Below are 15,543 nucleotides of genomic sequence, written 5' to 3'. Positions count from 1 at the left end.
TTGCTCTTGTTGCCCAGGCTGGAATGCAATGGTGTGATCTCAGCTCACCACATCTGCCTCCCAGGTTCAAGTGATTCTCCTGCCTCAGCCTCCCGAGTAGCTGGGATTATAGGCATGTGCCACCACGCCCGGCTAATTTTGTATTTTACGTAGAAACAGTGTTTCTCCATGTTGGTCAGGCTGGTCTTGAACTCCCAACCTCAGGTGATCCACCCGCCTTTGCCTCCCAAAGTGCTGGGATTACAGGCATGAGCCACTGTGCCCAGCCAATTTTTGTATTTTTCGTAGAGACAAGGCTTCATCATGTTGGCCAGGCTGGTCTTGAACTCCTGACCTCACTCAAGTGATCCTCCAGCCTCCCAAATTCCTGAATGTGGCCAAGCAAGGTCCCACTGGCCCTTCTAATCTCCCTCCTCCTCCACTCCACATTGTGTTGCTGTCTGTTCTGGTCAGACTTTAAAATACTGCTCTAAACACCACCTTTTATGAACCTTCAGGCAAAAAAAAAAAAAAAAAAAAAAAAAAAAAAAAAAAAAAATTTGAGACAGAGTTTCGCTCTTGTTACCCAGGCTGGAGTGCAATGGCGCAATCTCGGCTCACCGCAACCTCCGCCTCCTGGGTTCAGGCAATTCTCCTGGCTCAGCCTCCTGCGTAGCTGGGATTATAGGCACACACCACCATGCCCAGCTAATTTTTGTATTTTTTAGTAGAGACGGGGTTTCACTGTGTTGACCAGGATGGTCTCAATCTCTTGACCTCGTGATCCACCCGCCTCGGCCTCCTAAAGTGCTGGGATTACAGGCGTGAGCCACCGCGCCCGGCCCTATGCTGTTTTTTTCTACCTGAAACTCCCATATTCCCTCTCTTCATCTGTCTACTTCCCTATTATCTTTCTCAGCTCTAGCATCACTTCCTAGGAGATCCTTCCTCCCCTATGTCCAGGCCAGGGAGTCCAAGGTGGTCTCCAGTAGTTTCCTCAATCATAGCACTGAGCACGCCTGACGATCACCACCCATTCTATGTTTCACAGACCACCACATTTTCCAGTACGGCTAGTGCTCGGCTTACGACCACGGTTGGGACCGCGGACCAGTCATAACACGATTTGGTCGTAAGTTGAGTAGGTTATATGTACAGCTGAAATGGTGCACACAGAGATGGTAGTGCTGCCGGAAGCTGGTCCGCATTGTCGTACACCCAGCTGGGCAATGTTTACGCTGCCAGACACGGAGCAGTCATGGCTAGCAATTGTGGTTGTAAAGTTGAATGGTCGTAAATTGCATAGGTGGTAAGTCGATTAATACCTGTACTCAGCACTTGCCACATAGCAGATGTTCAACAGATATTATATTCTACATAAGAATAACTGGGCTGGGCATGGTGGCTCACACCTGTAATGCCAGCACTTTGGGAGGCCAAGGCAGGCACATCACCTGAGGCCAGGAGTTGGAGACCAACCTGACCAACATGGAGAAACCCTGTCTCTACTAAAAATACAAAATTAGCTGGGCGTGGTGGCACATGCCTATAATCCCAGCTACTCAGGAGGCTGAAGCAGGAGAATCACTTGAACCTGGGAAGCAGAGATTGCAGCGAGCTGAGATCGCGCCATTGCACTCCAGCCTGGGCAACAAGAGTGAAACTCTGTCTCAAAAAAAAAAGAAAAGAATAACTGAACTGAATGGTATTTCGTTCAGTATAAGGGGGAACTTCCTAACAGTCATGGTTGAACAAAAATGGGAACAGGCGGCCTCAGAAGGTAATGAGCTCCCTGTCACTGAGTATATGCAAGCAGTAGATAGATGACCATTTCTCAGGGAGGCTGCAGGGGATATCCATACAGAGTTTAAAAATGGGAACGGTGGCTCACATTTGTAATCCTAGCACTTTGGGATGGGAGATCCTATCTCCAATTAAAAAAATAAATAAAACGAAGAATGGTGGATGGTGGCTCATGCTTGTAATCCCAGCATCTTGGGAGGCAGAGGTAGGAGGATCTCTTGAGGTCAGGAGTTCAAGATCAGCCTGGGCAACATGAAACCCCACATTTACAAAAAATAAAATGTTAGCCAGGCATGGCGGCACATATCTGTAGTCTCAGCTACTTGGGAGGCTGAAGTAGGAAAATCACTTGAGACCAGCAGTTTGAGGCTGCAGTGAGCTATGATCGCACCACTGCACTCCAGCCTGGCCAACAGCGCAAGACTCTGTCTCTAAAAAAGGAAGGAGAGGCCAGGCACAGTGGCTCACACCTGTAATCCCAGCACTTTGGGATGCCAAGGCAAGTGGATCATTTGAGGTCAGGAGTTCGAGACCAGCCTGGCCAATATGGTGAAACCCTGTCTCTACTAAAAATCCAATAATTAGGCAGGTGTGGTGGCACGTGCCTGTAATTCCAGCTACTAGGGAGGCTGAGGCAGGAAAATCACTTGAACCTGGGAGGTGGAGGTTGCAATGAGCCAAGATTGTGCCACTGTACTCCTGGGTGGTGAAGTGAAACTCTGTCTCAAAAATAAAAATAAAAATAAGTCCGGGCTCAATGGCTCATGCCTGTAATACCAACACTTTGGGAGGCTGAGGTGGGCGGATCATGAGGTCAGGAGTTCTGGACATGCCTGACCAACATGGAGAAACCCTGTCTCTACTAAAAATACAAAAATTAGCCAGGTGTGGTGGCAGGCACCTGTAATCCCAGCTACTTGGGAGGCTGAGGCAAGAGAATCGCAGGTTTCAGTGAGCCCAGACTGCGCTACTGCACTCCAGCCCGGGTGACAGGGCGAGACTTTGTCTCAAATAAATAAATAAATATAAATAGATTTAAAAGGAAGAAGAAATAAGCAGAAGGAGGAAGAAGGAAGAAAAAAGAAGGAGGAATAATAATAATAGTGGAGAATGCAAGACCTTGAGATCTCCCAGCTCTGACCGTTTTTGTATGCCTGGCATAATCCCTCCCCTCACTAAGCCTCAGACTACCTATCTGTAAAATGGAGGTGACAGGCCAGATTTCTGAGGGGTCCTCCTGCTCTAACAACCCATGGTTTGATGAAGATCAGCTTTGTGCCCAGATAGGTAAGGCATATACAAAAGGACAAGTTAATTTTTAACCAATGGTTGGTGAATGAGTGAGTGTTGAATGAATGAATGGTGGTTTTTTTGTTGTTGTTCCAATATCTTACCCATAAGCTGAATGAAGGAGTAATTTGAGGTGTGAAATTGTGTAAACTGGCCAGGCACGGTGGCTCATGCCTGTAATCCCAGCACTTGGGAGGCACAGGCAGGTGGATTACTTGAGGCCAGGTGTTCAAAACCAGCCTGGCCAATATGGTGAAACCCTGTCTTTACTAAAAATACAAAAATTAGTTAGGCATGGTGGTGCATGCCTGTAGTCCCAGCTACTCAGCAGAGTGAGGCAGGAGAATTGCTTGAACCTGGGAGGTGGAGGTTGCAGTGAGCTGAGACTGCATCACAGTACTCTAGCCTAGACAACAGAGCAACACTCCATCTCCCTCCCTAAAAAAAAGAAAAAAAGAAACTGCACAAACTTAGGTTTAAATCCCAGCCTCTCTATTTCCGAGATGTGGATCTTGGGGAAGTCACTTTGCCTCAGTTTCTTCATCTTGAAAATGGGCCATTACTGTCCAGTTACAGCCTCTTCCCCAGGACGCTGTGAGGGCGAGATGTGACAGTATATAAAGTGCCTAGAGCAGGTTGTAGGAGACAGTGGACCCTCAGAACATAAGAACCCCAGCCTTTCTGCTCACATGGAGGCAGGGAGCTGAAATACCTTCTACTTATTCAAAAGCATTTCCCCCCACCCCTCTCTCCTGTGCCACTCAGAAAGGGTAGGAGCTACTTTGTAGACATTTTGGGTTTATTTGTTATATTGTATAACCATCAACATCTGCCCTAACAACTGACATCTAGGCTTTTTGACAGGAAGCCACAATAACTTTTTCTCCACCTGAAGCTGCCCTGAGGATAAAAGATAAAACAAAGCTGGGGGTTGGGCTCGGTTGCTCACTCCTCTGCATCTTCTCCTGACGTCCTGGGCTCGGTTGCCTGTAATCCCAGCACTTTGGGAGGCCGAGGCAGGCAGATAACCTGAGGTCGGGAGTTTGAGACCAGCCTGACCAACATGGAGAAACCCCATCTCTACTAAAAATACAAAAATTAGCCGGGCATGGTGGCACATGCCTGAATCCCAGCTAGATCACGCCATTGCACTCCATCTCAAAACTCCATCTCAAAAAAAAAAAAAAAAAAAAAAATGCCGAGGAGCTGCTGAGATGATCAGGCCTGCTGCACGGGAAAAGGACAGTATGCAGCAGGGGACCTGGGCTCCAGGCCCCACACTCAGAGACCTCTGGGTCGGGGAGGTGGCTCAGGCCCATAATCCCAGCCTTTACAGAGCCAGAGGCAGGTGGATCGCTTGAGCCCAAGAATTCAAGACCAGCCTGGGCAATATAGCCAAATCCCATCTCTACAAAAAATACAAAAATTAGCCTGTAGTCCTAGCTAGTTGGGAGGCTGAGGTGGGAGGGATGACCTGAGCCCAAGGAGGCAGAGGTTGTAGTAAGCCAAAATGGTGCCCACTGCACTCCAGCCTAGGTGACAGAGACTCCATCTCGAGAGAGAGAGAGAGAGAAGAGAAAGAAAAAAGAAAGAAAAAGAAAGAAAGAAGAAAGCAGGCAGGCCGCCTCTGGCAAGCTGTGTGGCTTTAACCAAGTAACTCACCCTCTTTGGGCCTCAGTTTCCCCGTTTGCCTGCTTCCCATGTGTGAGGTTCAAATGAAATTGTGCAAGCCTGCGAACACTGTAGAAACAATAATCATTTTGTAAGTGATCATTTCATGAGCCCTTGCTGTATGCCAGGCACTGGATGAGGGTTCTTACAAGAGCCGCAAAATTAGCTTTAGCAGTATTGTTCCTGTTTCATAGATGAGAAGACCTAGGCTCAGCGAGGCCAGAGTCCAACCCAAATTACGCATCTTCTCCTGGCCTTCGTTTTCTCACGGGAGACATGGCCTCCCTAACATCGCATAATTACTTTATGAAGTTCAAGAGCTTCGGGTGGAAATGAATGGGACAGATTGGAGCTGACCTGGGTCTCGGAAGGGGTGGGACGACCCAAGGAGGGTACGCGCCTGGCCGAATTGGGATGATTCTGCGGCAGGCCTGGGACTCCCTCAGGCCAACCCAGGCTTCCCAAGTCCCTCTTGGAGCCAAAGGCCCGGGATTCTCGGGCGGCTCCGGCGAGCGGGCGGGGCAGGAGGCGGGGCGGCGGCAGGAAGCGGCCGGAGCGGCGCTGGGAGCGGCCTGAGCCCGGCGGAGCCCCGCAGAGCCCGGCCGGCCTCCCTGGGCTGCGGGGGGCTGCACCGGGACCGCCGGGGCGTGGTGCGCGCCTGAATGCACCGTGGGACGCAGGAGGTAGACGCGCGCGAGGCAGCGCAAGAGACGTCGGGAGGGTCCCGAGCCCCTCCGGGGAGGAACGCGGTCCTAGGCTGAGTGGGAGGGGGGAAAGCGACGCGGGCTGGGTCCCCGGGTTCGCAGGACAGCGAGCTGCCAGGGGGCGGGGCCTCACTGCACCCCTCCCTCTCCGGCCCGGGCCCCGCCCCTCCTCCAGCGCCGGGCGGGGGTCCTCCTCTTCTGGGACCCAGGACCCAGCTTGGTGCGCTCCCCCCAGGGTGCCATGGCCTCCCGGCTCCTGCACCGGCTGCGGCACGCCTTGGCAGGCGACGGCCCTGGGGAGGCGGCGGCGGCCAGGCCAGAGGCCGAGCAGTTCCCGGAGAGCTCAGAGCTGGAGGACGACGACGCCGAGGGCCTGTCCTCCCGACTCAGCGGCACCCTCAGCTTCACCAGCGCCGAGGACGATGAGGACGACGAGGACGAGGACGACGAGGAGACTGGCCCCGACCCGCTGCCCCCCGGGGACTGGACATCAGGAGAAGACGCAGGCGAGTGCGGGAGGTCGGAGGCGGGAACCCTGGGGCTCGGTTAGGCCTCCATCCCAGCCGCGTTCCCAGAGCATCCAGGGCGCTGAGTTGATCCAGCTGAAACTCCCACACTTAAAGCGCCTGGGCCACCTCTTGGCTGTGTGACCTTGAGAGAGTCTTAACACCCTTCTGAGCCAAGTTTTCCCTTGTGTCAAGTGGGAGAACTCACTCTCATCTCAGAGTTGCTGCGGACATTAAATGTACAGGGCCTGGAATCCGAATAGAAATGATGTGCTAGCCATATTTTGAGGGTGGAGCTTTTAATTTATCCCCTACTGTCTACTAGGCATGGTGTTTGGCTCCTCGGTGCCTCTCTGCCCCTCAGTTTCCATTGGGATAAGTCCTGCCTCACATTGGGAAGACGAGTGAGGTCATGGCAGTGGTTGATATTGACCCTGGCCCATTGATGTGACTGGTCATGTGTCTGCAGAACGGAGCCCCCCACCTGATGGGCAGCGGGGCGGTCAGCTTCTGGCGCGGCAGTTGCAGGATTTCTGGAAGAAGTCCCGGAACACCCTGGCACCTCAGCGGCTGCTCTTTGAAGTGACCAGCGCCACCGTTGTCAAGGACCCGCCCTCCAAGTACGTGGTGAGTGAGGGTCCAGGATCCCTGGGCTGTGAGTCTGGAAGTATGGCTACGAGCAAGTAGGAAAGACTCCAACTTCCTGAGGGGTCTATATAGTTGTAAATGGCTACCTCATTTTACAAATGGGGAAACTGAGGTCAGAAAGGGGCGGTAACTTGAGCGAATCCTCATGTAAATGACTTAGTTTCCTTGAGACTGAGAAAAGTGGGGATTAAGGACCTTCCTCTTACCCTGGTTTTGAGACTAAGAGAACTGGTGTGTGCGCTTCCCCGCCTAGCCCACAAGTTTTTGCAAATTATAGCAAGATGTGAGATACAGAGACAGATGTTATCTGGGTCAAACTTGAGATTCCAGGTGCATGGGTTGGTGGTTAAGGAAATAGGCTTTCGATCCAGACCCACCTTGACTACCACTTATTTCCAGTTGTTTGACTCTGGGTGAGTTGTTTAACCTTGGTGATCTTCCGTTTCCTCATTATAGCAATGGGGAAAATGCAGATTACAGCAGGTGTTAAATGAGACAGTGGACAAAAAGCCCTTAGCAGTGTGCTTGGCATTAGGTACAATTAAATGGTAACTATGTCATTATTATTTAACTTTGGGTTGTAAATGTCTTGTCTGTCATCTAGGGTCTGCTGTGTCCTTGTAAGGCAGGTGAATCAATTCTCAAGGACCCCACCCTGTACAGAATAGTCTTGTCCTAAGGGCTAGACTTGGGGGTGGGTGGAGGTTAGGCTGAAGAGCAGTGTTGTCGAGGGCCTTGGAGTCCCTTGCTGTTTTCCTTGCTGTTGCAAGACTGACTTGGAGAATGAGGTCTGCCAGGTCCTGCTCCTTTAATGCCGGCAGCAACTCCTGCTCTGGTCACTTTTCCGGTCAGGCCTGAAAGCCAGCTAAGCTGGCCACTCCTGTCAGTGGCAGCCCTCCATCTCTCACTCCTCTCCTCTTCATCACCCTTCTCTACCTCTGACTCAGCAGGAGGGGACCTGGAGCCCAGTCCCACATCTAGGCCTCTCCACCCTTCTCTGTTGCTGTTAGTAAGCAAGGGCCACACCCATGGGGTGACTACTCCAATTTCAGCAGGGACCGATTCTGATTATTTAGTCTTTTTAAAAAAATTTTGAGGCCGGGCGCGGTGGCTCACGCCTGTAATCCCAGCACTTTGGGAGGCCGAGGCGGGTGGATCACGAGGTCAAGAGATTGAGACCATCCTGGTCGACATGGTGAAACCCCGTCTCTACTAAAAATACAAAAAATCAGCTGGGCATGGTGGCGCGTGCCTGTAATCCCAGCTACTCAGGAGGCTGAGGCAGGAGAATTGCCTGAACCCAGGAGGCGGAGGTTGCAGTGAGCCGAGATCGCGCCATTGCACTCCAGCCTGGGTAACAAGAGCGAACCCCCCTCACAAAAAAAAAAAAAAAGAAAAAAAAAAATTTTGAGACGGGGTCCCACTCTGTCATCCAGGCTGGAGTCCAGTGGTGCAGTCACAGCTCACTGCAACCTCCAACTGAGCTCAAGCGATCCTCCCACTTCAGCCTCCCAAGTAGCTAGGACCACAGGTGTGCACCACCACATGTGGCCAATGATGAAGTCTGAAGTGGCAAAAAGGTCTCAGAACTCTGGGGTGGGTGAGGTTTCATACACAGGAAGGGGACGCCAAGGAACAATTCAGAGGCAGAGAGGAATGGGGGTGACTCTGGGTACCTGGATGGGAAGGGGATGAAGGGAATGACAAGATAGAGCAGGATGGCCAAGTGTTCCCCATTTAACCTGTGAGGTGAAGAGCACAGGCTTTGGAATCAGATCAACCTGGGTTTAAATCCCAGCTGGGCTGTTTTCCAGCTGTGTGACTTACAGCAAGTCGTTAAGCCTGCTTCCTCAGCTGTCAGAGATAAGGACAACTTCCTTGCAGTGCTGTTGTGATGATTAAATGAAATCACAGATGTAAAAAGTGCTTAGTACAGCAGGAGGCACAGGGTAAGTGCTCGGGTAATGGAACTACTATCATTATTACCCATCTGGCTGCATGTTACAAGGATCAATGAGAAAATTGATACAAAATGTAAACTACATGAACATAAAGGCTTATAGACTGGTGTGTCTTGAAGAAAATTGGTTCCCTGGAATGTTAATAGCTGTTTCTAAATAAAGGTTTTGTAGGCAGTATGTTTTGAGAATGCAGAGTTAAATGAGAATACAGTAAGTTTTTTTATTATTAAACTTTTTAATCCTTAATATTAATGCACACTGTAAATCTTCAGGAGGACAGAGTAGACAAACCTAACAGACCAGGGGTGACTAGAGTATTGTAAGTTCACAGAATAGATGTGAGAGAAAAATCTGGATTTGGTGTTAGGGTGCCTTTAACATCTAACACTTGCTAACTCTCCTTTTAAACCTGTTGGCTCAGCATTATTATACGTTAATCCATATTCAGGTTCTCAGACCTGGAAGGCGGGGAGCTTAGTGATCATCTTGTTCAGCATTTTCCCAAACCTCAGTCATTCCAGTACCTCCCTGATACTTGTCCTGTCTAAAGTGCTACTTGTGCCCTTTTATTCTTAACATTTTTCTTTAAATGAACCTATTTTTTTCTTTTTATTGAGACAGAGTCTCACTCTGTTGCCCAGGCTGGAAACTCAGCTTACTACAACCTCCACCTCCTAGGTTCAAGCAGTCCTCACACCTCAGCCTCCTGAGTAGCTGGGATTACAGGTGCCCACCATCACACCTGGCTAATTTTTGCATTTTTAGTTGAGATGGGGTTTCACTCTTGGCCAGGCTGGTCTTGAATTCCTGAACTCAAGTGATCTGCCCTCCTCAGCCTCCCAAAGTGTTGGGATCCCAGGTGTGAGCCACTGCACCTGGCCAAACCTATTTTTTTCTTAAATGAAGTTTGTTTATTTTATTGAAACGGAGTCTTGCTGTCACCTAGGCTGGAGTGCAGTGGCGCCATGGTAGCTCACTGCAGCCTCAAACTCCTGTTCTTATATGATCCTCCTGCCTCAGCCTCCTGAGTAGCTAGGACCACAAGTACCCAGCTAATTCTTTTTTCTTTTTTTTCTTTGTAGAGACAGGGTCTTGCCATGTTGCCCAGGCTAGTCTCGAACTCCTGGCCTTAAGCAGTCCTCCTGCTTTAGCCTCCCAAAGTACTGGGATTACAAGTATGAGCCATACCACTGTGCCCATCCTTTAAATAAGTTTAAAAGACAACTTAATAGCACTACTGTATGTGGAAAGCCTACTTGCCACAAAGAGAAGCTAGCTATAAAAATAAACGTAGTGAAAATGAAACGTCATTGAATCTTGCCTAAATGCTGTTGCCTGAAAGAGGCCCTGACCTGAGATCCACTTTCTGGCTCTTTTCTAAAAATGGAGATGAGAAGTGTTAGAGAAGTACTTTTTTTTTTTTTTTTTGAGATGGAGTTTCACTCTTGTTGCCCAGGCTGGAGTGCAATGGTGTGATCTCAGCTCACTGCAACCTCTGTCCCCCAGGTTCAAGCAAATTCTTCTGCCTCAGCCTCCCGAATAGCTGGGATTACAGGCATGCACCACTGTGCCCAGCTAATTTTGTATTTTTAGTAGAGACAGTATTTTTCTCCATGTTGGTCAGGCTGGGCTTGAACCCCCAACCTCAGGTGATCCTCCCGCCTCGGCCTCCCAAAGTGCTGGGATTACTGGTGTGAGCCACCGCGCCTGGCCCAAGAAGTACTTTTTAAAAACCAATCTGAGAGCTGCTCAATTTGTAGTCAGAAAGATTAAAATAGACTTAGGCTGGGTGCAGTGCTCATGCCTGTAATCTCAGCACTTTGGGAAGCCAAGGTGGGAAGATTGCTTGAGGCCAGGAGTTTGAGGACAGCATGGGCAACATAGTGAGACCCCCATCTCTACAAAAAGAAAAAAAATTTTTTTAAATAACTGGATGTGGTAGTGCATGCTGGTAGTTCTAGCTACTTTGGAGGTTGAGGCTGCAGTAAGCTATAATCATACCACTGCACTCTAACCTAGCCAACAGAGTGAGACTCGGTCTCAAAAAAAAAAAAAAAAAAAAAATGGGGGGAGGAACCACCTCCTGATTCTGATGCAGTGATATTTACTCTAGTACACATCACCCAAAAGCCTCAGGTACCAATACTTGTGTACGTCCCACCTTTGGACAAACACTGGCCTGACCAAGCACTTCCTTTACTAGAAACAGAAGTGGACCCAGAGGGAGACTGCCTTGCTGAGGTCACACAGGGAGGAAGTAGCTGACCTGGGGTGGAACGTGAGTCCTAGGCCAGTATACTTTTCACAGTTATGGCAACTGGGGCTGTCTGCAGACCTGTCCTCTCGGTCTAGTTTGGAAGAGCCTGACCAGGGATGTGGAGGCCAGGTGTCCAAAGTGGAACAAGCTCCGAGCTGGTCCTAAAGGTTGGCTTGGAGGCCCAAGAGATTGGCTTGGGTTTCGGCTCATGTCTCATTTTCCAGCGGGGGCTGTCAGAAGAACTAACTGCCCCTATGGGAAGGGAGTACAAAGGGGACAAAAGGGGTACCAGCCCCGGGCACTGAAGCTCATCTCTGTCTTTCTCTCTTCTTGCTGCCTTGGGCCTGGGTCATTTCAGACAAACCTCAGGTAAGATGTGACTGGGCTGCCCTGCCACTGCGGCAGCAGCTCCTGCCCTCCTGGGTGCTGTCCCAGGGGTGAAGGGAAGAGGTGGGGAGGCACAGCTGGGAGTGTGGGGGATGGGGAGGGAAGGGGTACATGGATGACTTGCATTTGCCCTGACACCCGCCCACCCACCCTGCAGCTCTACACCCTCGCCGTGATAGGCCCAGGGCCGCCAGATCGCCAGCCAGCCCAGATCTCTCGCCGCTACTCGGACTTTGAGCGGCTGCACCGAAACCTGCAGCGGCAATTCCGGGGCCCCATGACTGCCATCTCATTCCCCCGGAAGCGCCTGCGCCGTAATTTTACTGCAGAGACCATTGCCCGCCGTAGCCGGGCCTTTGAGCAGTTTCTGGGTCACCTGCAGGCAGTGCCGGAGCTGCGCCATGCCCCGGACCTGCAGGACTTCTTCGTGCTGCCGGAGCTGCGGCGGGCACAGAGCCTCACCTGTACTGGCCTCTATCGTGAGGCTCTGGCACTCTGGGCCAATGCCTGGCAGCTGCAAGCCCAGCTGGGCACCCTCTCTGGCCCAGACCGCCCCCTGCTGACCCTGGCTGGGCTGGCCGTGTGCCACCAGGAGCTGGAGAACCCTGGGGAGGCCCGGGCTTGCTGTGAGAAGGCCCTGCAGCTGCTGGGGGACAAAAGCCTCCACCCTTTGCTGGCACCCTTTCTGGAGGCCCATGTACGGCTCTCCTGGCACCTGGGCCTGGACAAACGTCAATCAGAGGCTCGGCTCCAAACCCTGCAGGAGGCAGGCCTTACCCCCACACCACCCCCCAGTCTGAAAGAATTGCTCATCAAGGAGGTACTGGACTAATCTAGGATGCTTGCCTAGATTTAAGGCCACTATGAGGAGAGGGGCTGCCCCAGAATGCAGGGGAAGAACCTGATGAGGACAGAATAGCTGGAAGGTTGCAGGGGGTGCTGGGAGCCCCTAGAAGTTCCAAAAGAGAATGTAAAGCAGATCGAGGAAACTTACTTCTGTTGAGCTGGGCTCAGGATGAGCTTTGGCTGGGGTTGCCCTAGGATAGTACGGGGAAGAAGTCTGACACAGCCTCTCCAACTTATAAACAAACAGCCCGGGGGCTGTGGCGCAGGTCAGGGGGCAATGTTCCCTTGTTGGCTGGACCCCAAGCCTGGGGAAGTCCTCAGCTAGGTGAGGCCTCCTAGCTGAAGGTCAGGTACTCTGCCCCTGGAGTTGAGGGAGGAAGGCAAGGCTGCAAGTCTGGCCCAGGGGAATTAAAAGCCAGCCACTCCAGTGGTATCTGTCTCTTTATTGGATGTGAGGGCCAGCAGGACTGTAACTCCTGTCTCAGGAATGGTGGTAGACAGGTTACTGAACCCCTAGGCCAAGCTGGTACCTCTGGCTACAGCTTGCTGTCTGAGACCTGGGGCTTCACTCGGATCACACCCTCTTGGGCACAGGTCACAGCTAGGACTCCATCCCGACGCCACAGTCGCCCATGGACCAGCCCCCGAGAGCCACCTGTGGGTGAGGTGAAGGGTAAGGATGGCCTCTCTACTTTAGAACAGTCAAATGCACTTTTTTTTTTTTCTGAGACAAAGTCTCACCATGTTGCCCAGGCTGGTCTCAAACTCCTGGGTTCAAGGGATCCTCCCGCCTCAGCCTCCTGAGCAGCTGGGATTACAGGCACACATCACCATGCCCGACCTCCAAGTGGACTTCTTGAAAAGGGTCTGGCCCAGGACAGGGCTGCCCAACACAAGGGTACACTGAGTGTTGTGGCTGCTCCAAATGCCCCTTCATGAGCTTATGGACAGTCATTGAGGAGTAACTCCTCCCACAGGAACCCCGCTTGACATTTTAAAAGCACTTTCACATATTTGCTCACTTCCTCAAAAAAATCACAGAGGGAGGAGCTCTGAGAAGTTTCCTTCAACAGCTCGGCCAAGCAGAACTGCTGTACCTCTGGCCACTTGTGTTAGGAAACCTATTGGAATAAATCAAGCCAGGTCCTCCAAGTGGTAATTCATGAAAAATACCCCTATTACCACCACCAAGGGGAAGAAGGGGCTCAGCAGAGAGGACCTGAGGCCATGAAGTCTGGCCTCTTCCCTCCCCACCTGAAGATTCTTTCTCCCTTGCTGGCTTGGGGCCTGAGTTTGATGTTTATGAGGGATGATTGCTGGTTTCCCTTACACATAGCAGAGCTCGCTCTGTCTCGTAGTAGCCAAGAGAAGCAGTTATATGTTGTCCAGTTTTCCAGACCATGACTGAAATCCAGAGGGGGTCAGGAATTTGGCCCAGGCTGAAGCCAAATATGAACCCATGTCCTCACTTCAAGGTTATCAGTCTTGGACTGCGATGCTATTGATACTTGAGAGTACCCCTTATCTGAGTATAAAGAGTCCATAAGTTTTGTCCTTGGCTTATCAAGCAAAGCATTTCTTCATTTGAAATGTACTCCCTTGGAAAGGAGGTCAGGGTTCTCAAGCTAGACATTAATGAATGAGTCTCATTTCTCTCTCTCCCCTACGAGGAATGTCCTAGCAGTGAGGCCCTTAGAGACCACTGAATGCCCTGATCCCAATCAGGTTAATCAGAATCACTTAGAGAACTGAAAAATACAGTTTCCTGGACCTTATTCAAGACCTACTGAATCAGAATCTTGAGGGTGGAATCAGAATCTATTTTGGAAAAGCTTCCCCAAATGGCAGTCTGATGGGCTGCTGGGTTTGGATACCACTGCTGTAATGTAACCCTTTTTGTTTAGATGGGGAAACTGAGGCTCGGACAAAGATGTGATTTGCCCAATGTCATACAGAGAATCTGAAGTGGTTCTGGGACTAGAACTAGGTCCCTGAGTTAAAGTGAATCACATTCCCAGCATGTTCTAGAGATTTAGAGCAGAGCTGGTGTCCCAGCCTCACCCTCTCATTCCAAGCCTGGGAGGGAAGGAAAGGAGGTGACCTGTGCAGCGCACACAGGAAGTCGGGGAAAGTCAGCATCACCCAAGAAAGCAGGCTCCCTGCCACCCAAGGTCAGTGCCCTTGTCCCACATGGACCCACACTCACCAGCCCAGGGGCTCTCGCACTCATAGAGCATCCAGTGGTCAGCTCGGAAGGGGGCGTGGAACCACATGGAATGATCCAATGAGACCATGAAGTGTACCTTGTGCTGGCACTGGTGAGGCAGCATGGCAGTGCCCAAGAAGGCATAGTCGGAAATGTAGGCGGCCACGCAGCAGTGCATCTTCATGTCGCCCTCACCTGCAACAGGTCCCTATCAGCCCTGGGCTCCTGGGCTTTCCAGCTCAGGACCTGCAGGGAGGTAGGGGAAAAGGGACTCCCGTGCATGGATGTGCAGACTGGTTGCTGCACAAGAGCGCTTGGCCTACAGTGTGTGTGTGTGTGACAGGGGATAAGCGAGATGGGGACATAAGGAGGACGGGTGAGCAAGGGCTGAAATCCAGTCTTCACTACCCAGGTCTCCCACACTGGGCCCCTAAAGTGGTGTCTTCCTCCAATTTGCACAGAGGCACTTTACAGTTATCAGCAGAGCTGGACAACAACCCCAGTGAGGTGCCTTGCCTTCCCCAGAAAGGCCTGGTGTTGGGATTATAGTCACCTCCACATTCTCCCCATGCAAAGGGCTGAGAGGGCCCAGTGAGAAGCTGAGCCAACTTCCCCATCATGCAGATAAGGAAACAGGCCCAGAGAAGGGAACTAATGTGCCCAAGGCCACACAGTAAATGAGTGGCAGGCCTAGACCCCTTGGAGAGTCGTTTCCTCCCATCCGTGGGGTCCTCTTACCTATGTAGCCCTGGGCTCGCACCCAGAACATCTGTTTGGGCTCCATTCTCTGCAGCTGGCTCAGGGTGGGTGGGTTTACAGGCTTGATCTCAATGGGCACCTCCTGAGCAGCAATTCTGTTGAGCAACACTGGGTACCTCTTTTGGAGGTTAGGGTCTCTGAAAGTAAAGGGGAGACGGACTGGGTGAGACCCAGGAAGAGAGGAAGTCTCATCTGCATTGCTCTTCTGACTCCCCTCATTCTTCCACAGGGACTCCTGATATCCCCAAAGCTCCCTTCCCCTCATGGCAGGCCAGATAGTGCAGGGTTTGAATCCCTTCTTTGCCATAAATGAGCCATGTGGTCTTGTGCTAATTAGTAATCTCTCTGAGTCTATTTTCCCATCTGCAAAATGTGGATAATGATAGTAACCTACTTCCTAACCAACACTGCGAAGACAAGGTCAACACATCATAGTAATAAGGCATACCCTATAATGCGCACTGTTGAAAGCATTGTGCATCTGACAGTATTCCTCACAACAACCCTGTGAGAGAGGTACCATATT

At 51.2% G+C, this 15,543-nt stretch overlaps 2 protein-coding genes across 9 annotated transcripts in view; one reads left to right on the top strand and one right to left on the bottom strand.

The window, feature by feature from the left end:
* The first annotated feature begins 5,096 nt into the window (after window positions 1-5,096).
* SNX21 (sorting nexin family member 21) overlaps window positions 5,097-15,543 on the top strand; it is a 39,161-nt gene continuing 28,714 nt past the window's right edge. Inside the window, exons 1-6 of one of the 6 annotated variants that reach the window (XR_004264345.1) lie at window positions 5,097-5,426; window positions 5,683-5,953; window positions 6,423-6,580; window positions 8,416-8,550; window positions 11,178-11,188; window positions 11,364-11,441. Coding sequence is in view for 5 of the 6 variants with exons in the window: in XM_032263569.1 (XP_032119460.1) it covers window positions 5,406-5,426; window positions 5,683-5,953; window positions 6,423-6,580; window positions 11,364-12,038 (1,125 nt within the window). In the remaining variant the exon portion in view is untranslated. Of the gene's footprint in view, window positions 5,427-5,682; window positions 5,954-6,422; window positions 6,581-8,415; window positions 8,902-11,177; window positions 11,189-11,363; window positions 14,070-15,543 lie in introns of those variants that run through there. The other 5 variants (XM_032263573.1, XM_032263574.1, XM_032263569.1 and 2 more) reach the window with 5 other exon arrangements.
* Window positions 12,476-15,543, bottom strand: part of ACOT8 (acyl-CoA thioesterase 8) — a 10,479-nt gene continuing 7,411 nt past the window's right edge. For all 3 annotated transcript variants that reach the window (XM_032263575.1, XM_032263577.1, XM_032263576.1), the window contains 3 exons: window positions 14,997-15,154; window positions 14,259-14,453; window positions 12,476-12,707 (listed from right to left, as the gene is read on the bottom strand). In XM_032263575.1, coding sequence (XP_032119466.1) covers window positions 12,589-12,707; window positions 14,259-14,453; window positions 14,997-15,154 — 472 coding nt within the window. In that variant the 3' untranslated portion in view covers window positions 12,476-12,588. The remainder of the gene's footprint in view (window positions 12,708-14,258; window positions 14,454-14,996; window positions 15,155-15,543) is intronic.

Source organism: Sapajus apella, unplaced genomic scaffold (genome assembly GCF_009761245.1).
Source record: "Sapajus apella isolate SASKATOON/1434 unplaced genomic scaffold, GSC_monkey_1.0 scaffold137, whole genome shotgun sequence".
NCBI lineage: Eukaryota > Metazoa > Chordata > Mammalia > Primates > Cebidae > Sapajus > Sapajus apella.
The sequence above is the reverse complement of the archived record's forward strand: the minus strand, read 5'-3'. Positions and strand labels throughout refer to the sequence as shown.